Raw genomic sequence first — 3580 nt, 5'->3', positions numbered from 1 at the left:
CTTGACTTCACATTCCAGGATGTCTGGCCCTAGGTGAATGATCACACCATTGTGGTTATCTGGGACATGAAGATCTTTTTTGTATAGTTCTGTGTATTCTTGCCACCTTTTCTTAATATCTTCTGCTTCTGTTAGGTCCATTCCATTTTGTCCTTTGTTGTGTCCATCTTTGCATGAAATGTTCCCTTGGTATCTCTAATTCTCTTAAAGAGATCTCTAGTCTTTCCCACTCTATTGTTTTCCTCTATTTCTTTGCATTGATCGCTGAGGAAGGCTTTCTTATCTCTCCTTGCTATTCTTTGGAACTCTGCATTCAAATGAGTATATCTATCCTTTCCTCCTTTGCCTTTAGCTTCTCTTCTTCTCTCAGCTATTTGTAAGGCTTCCTCAAACAACCATTTTGCCTTTTTGCATTTCTTTTCTTGGGGATGGTCTTGATCACTGCCTCCTATACAATGTCATAAACCTCCATCCATAGTTCTTCAGGCACTCTTTCTATCAGATCTAATCCCTTGAATCTATTTGTCTCTTCCAGTGTATAATGGTAAGGGATTTGATTTAGGTCATACCTAAATAGTCTTGTGATTTTCCCTACTTTCTTCAATTTAAGTCGGATAATTGCAGTAAGGAGTTCATGATGTGAGCTGCAGTCAGCTCCCAGTCCTGTTCTTGCTGACTGTATGTAGCTTCTCCATCTTTGGCTGCAGAGAATATAATCAATCTGATTTTGGTATTGACCATCTGGTTATCTCCATGTGCACAATATGTGTAAAGTACCTTAAACAGTGCCCAGACATGGAGAAAATAAGTTTTATTTCACACCTCTTCCTTAGTTTCATGCTGAAGATGCTTCTCTTTGCTGTTCTTGGCTCCATCTCAGAGCCTTGCTTCTGGCCATGACCTGGAACACTTGAACTACCTTTCCTCTTAGTATGATGCTGCCACTGGAGCAGATGTCAGCAGAGAGGTAAATGTGAAGAAGGTCTTATTTCTCTTTGTTTACTCATTTCTCATGCTGCTGTACACTGTGCAACTATCCAGTTTTATGGATGAGTTGGAAAATTATGAGCAAAGTAAAATATATAGACTGAGTACTTTATATGACGCTCCCCACTTCCAAAAGTACTAAGTGCTCTTTGCAGATAGTCTCCTCATGGACACCCCAAGTTCCAGACTACACAGAGAGGATCCCATTCTTCTGACCCTGCCACAAGTCTCGGTCCTCCAGCCTCCCATATGGGTTAGTTTGACCCTAAGTTCAGCTTCATTCCAGCACACAAGAAACTTCATGAGGTTGTACTCTTCACAATCTGAGCTATCCATTGTAGAATAGGGGAGTCTTCAACAGAGTAGTACAGAGCACTCTTTGGCACTCAAAACTGGGGTCCCTTTCAAGTCCTCCTGCAAGTGGAAAATGTAATGTATCTCCTCTTTCTTCCTGATTCTCTAGTAATTAACTGTAACACATGTACACACACACACACACACACACACAGCCTCAGAGGCAATATAATCTAAATCTACTGTAAAGAATAAAAGAATTGTCCTAAATGTCTATAATATGCACAGTACCTCCAGGGCAGGGTAGAGGTTAGCAGTTAACAACATGTTGTACATCCATGGAATTTCTCTCTTATTATTTTGCTTTCAGACTTAGACCCCAGAGCCCAAGGATTTGGCCCAGTTATAAACCACCTACCCTATGGTTACTAATCCATGGCCTAAGAGTTTTGAAACTTTGAAAAGAAAGATTTAGGTTTGATTTATCTTACATTTCAGGCCATATAAACAGCTCTTAGATGAGGCTTTCTCTTATATGGATGTGGATGTATATGAAAGAGATGATTTACATTTCTAGTAGCCAAGCAAACCTTTCTAGGAGTTGGAAGGCTATCTTACTTATCACCCAAGTTATAGCTACCTTTCATCTTTGGTAAGCCTGTTCTCATAACTGAAGAAAAATAAATTCATTCTCCAGGATTTTTATACAACCACCTTCCCCATCTCCCAGCCAGAAAAGTTGCTTGAACAAACCCATTTACCCTACCAAGAAAAGGATGGAAGGCATACAGTCTCATCTTACTCATCTCTTGGACCTAATATAGAGTCCAATAAACAATAGGCACCTAATAGATGCTAACTTGCATGCAGTGAACCAGTTGAAATAGTATAAACAAAAAGAGTACAAGTAAGATATTTGCAATTTTTTTAAGTAGAGAGAAGACCTCACTTAAAAAAGAAAGACTAAGAGTCCTCCACATGTAGATACAATATTCTTGAGCATGATGCTTACCAATAAGTGACTGATGCAAACAGAACCATTTCAGAAGAGAACTGTCTTCAGGGTTTTTCTCAGAGCAAGTTTAACATCCTTATTCCTCAGACTGTAGATCAAAGGGTTAAGCATGGGAACCACATTGGTATAGAAGACTGAGGCAAATTTACCCTGGTCCTTTGATCCAGGAAAAGAGGTTGTTAAATAGGTGAATGCCCCCGACCCAAAGAACAGAGCCACAGCAACTACATGGGAGCCACATGTGCTGAAGGCTTTGGACCTGCCCTCAGCGGAAGGAATACGGAGGATACTGGAGAGAATCAGAGCATATGAGGTGAAGATACTGATACTGGATATTGTGATGACCCCTCCAACAACAATAAAAAACACCAGCTCATTGATGTGAGTGCTGGTGCAGGAGAGCTGCAAGAGGGGGAGAACTTCACACAGATAGTGGTGGACGATGTTGGAATCACAGAAGCTCAGTCTCAGCATGCTTCCGGTGTGGGCCATGGCCCCAGCAAACCCTATCATGTACGAACCAAGCATCATCAGCGAACAGACCTGAGGGGACATGGTGACCGTGTACAGCAGAGGATGGCAAATAGCCACAAAGCGATCATAAGCCATCGATACCAACACATAGCACTCAGAATTGACAAAGAAACAGAAGAAAAATAGTTGTGTCATGCATCCCACATAAGAAATTATATTTTCTGATATGAAATCAACTAGCATTTTGGGGGTAAACACACAAGAATAACAGAAATCTATAAAAGACAAGTTGAAGAGGAAAAAGTACATTGGAGTGTGAAGGCTAGAATTCACCGCAATTAAGGTGATCAAGCCCAAGTTGCCCACCACCGTGGACACATAGATCCCTAAAAACAGGAGGAAGAGGGGGAGCTGAAGCTCTGATCGTTCTGATAATCCCATGAGGATGAACTCAGTCAACGAGGAGCTGTTTACCAGAGCCATTCTCTTCTGGGGAGCTGTCTGTAGAAACAAGGGACAAAATGTTTCAAATGATTATAGTCACAAGCATAGCTGATGGAAAAAAGTCTAGAAGATAAGCCAGTGCATGAATGCCCTCCTTTTTGCCTTTCTTCTCTCATCTATATGCCCTCTCCCCACCCCGGCCCTGCCAAGCTATTGACAATGTGTCTGTGACTACATCTTAGCTCCCCTGGGCTGATCATGAATCCAGGCTAGAGTCTGTTAGCATGGGCAGCAAGAATTCTGTCTGCACTCAGGAGATCAGGAGATGGAGCACCTGAACTGGCTGCCCAGCGACTCTCAGAAAGA

The 3580-nt window shown here is 41.8% G+C and overlaps 1 protein-coding gene across 1 annotated transcript; it reads right to left on the bottom strand.

The window, feature by feature from the left end:
• Positions 1-2323: 2323 nt before the first annotated feature.
• On the bottom strand, positions 2324-3256 carry LOC113886376 (olfactory receptor 8B4-like). Its single transcript, XM_027532542.1, has one exon. The coding sequence runs from the start codon at positions 3251-3253 to the stop codon at positions 2324-2326; it is 930 nt and encodes a 309-aa protein (XP_027388343.1). The 5' UTR covers positions 3254-3256.
• Positions 3257-3580: the final 324 nt, after the last annotated feature.

Source organism: Bos indicus x Bos taurus, chromosome 29, assembly GCF_003369695.1.
Source record: "Bos indicus x Bos taurus breed Angus x Brahman F1 hybrid chromosome 29, Bos_hybrid_MaternalHap_v2.0, whole genome shotgun sequence".
Taxonomy (NCBI): Eukaryota; Metazoa; Chordata; class Mammalia; order Artiodactyla; family Bovidae; genus Bos; species Bos indicus x Bos taurus.
This window is presented reverse-complemented; position numbering and strand designations above follow the sequence as displayed.

What these genes read in the sequence shown, in the direction of transcription:
- LOC113886376 (XM_027532542.1), bottom strand. Translation starts at nt 3,253, where the DNA reads ATGGCTCTGGTAAACAGCTCCTCGTTGACTGAGTTCATCCTCATGGGA.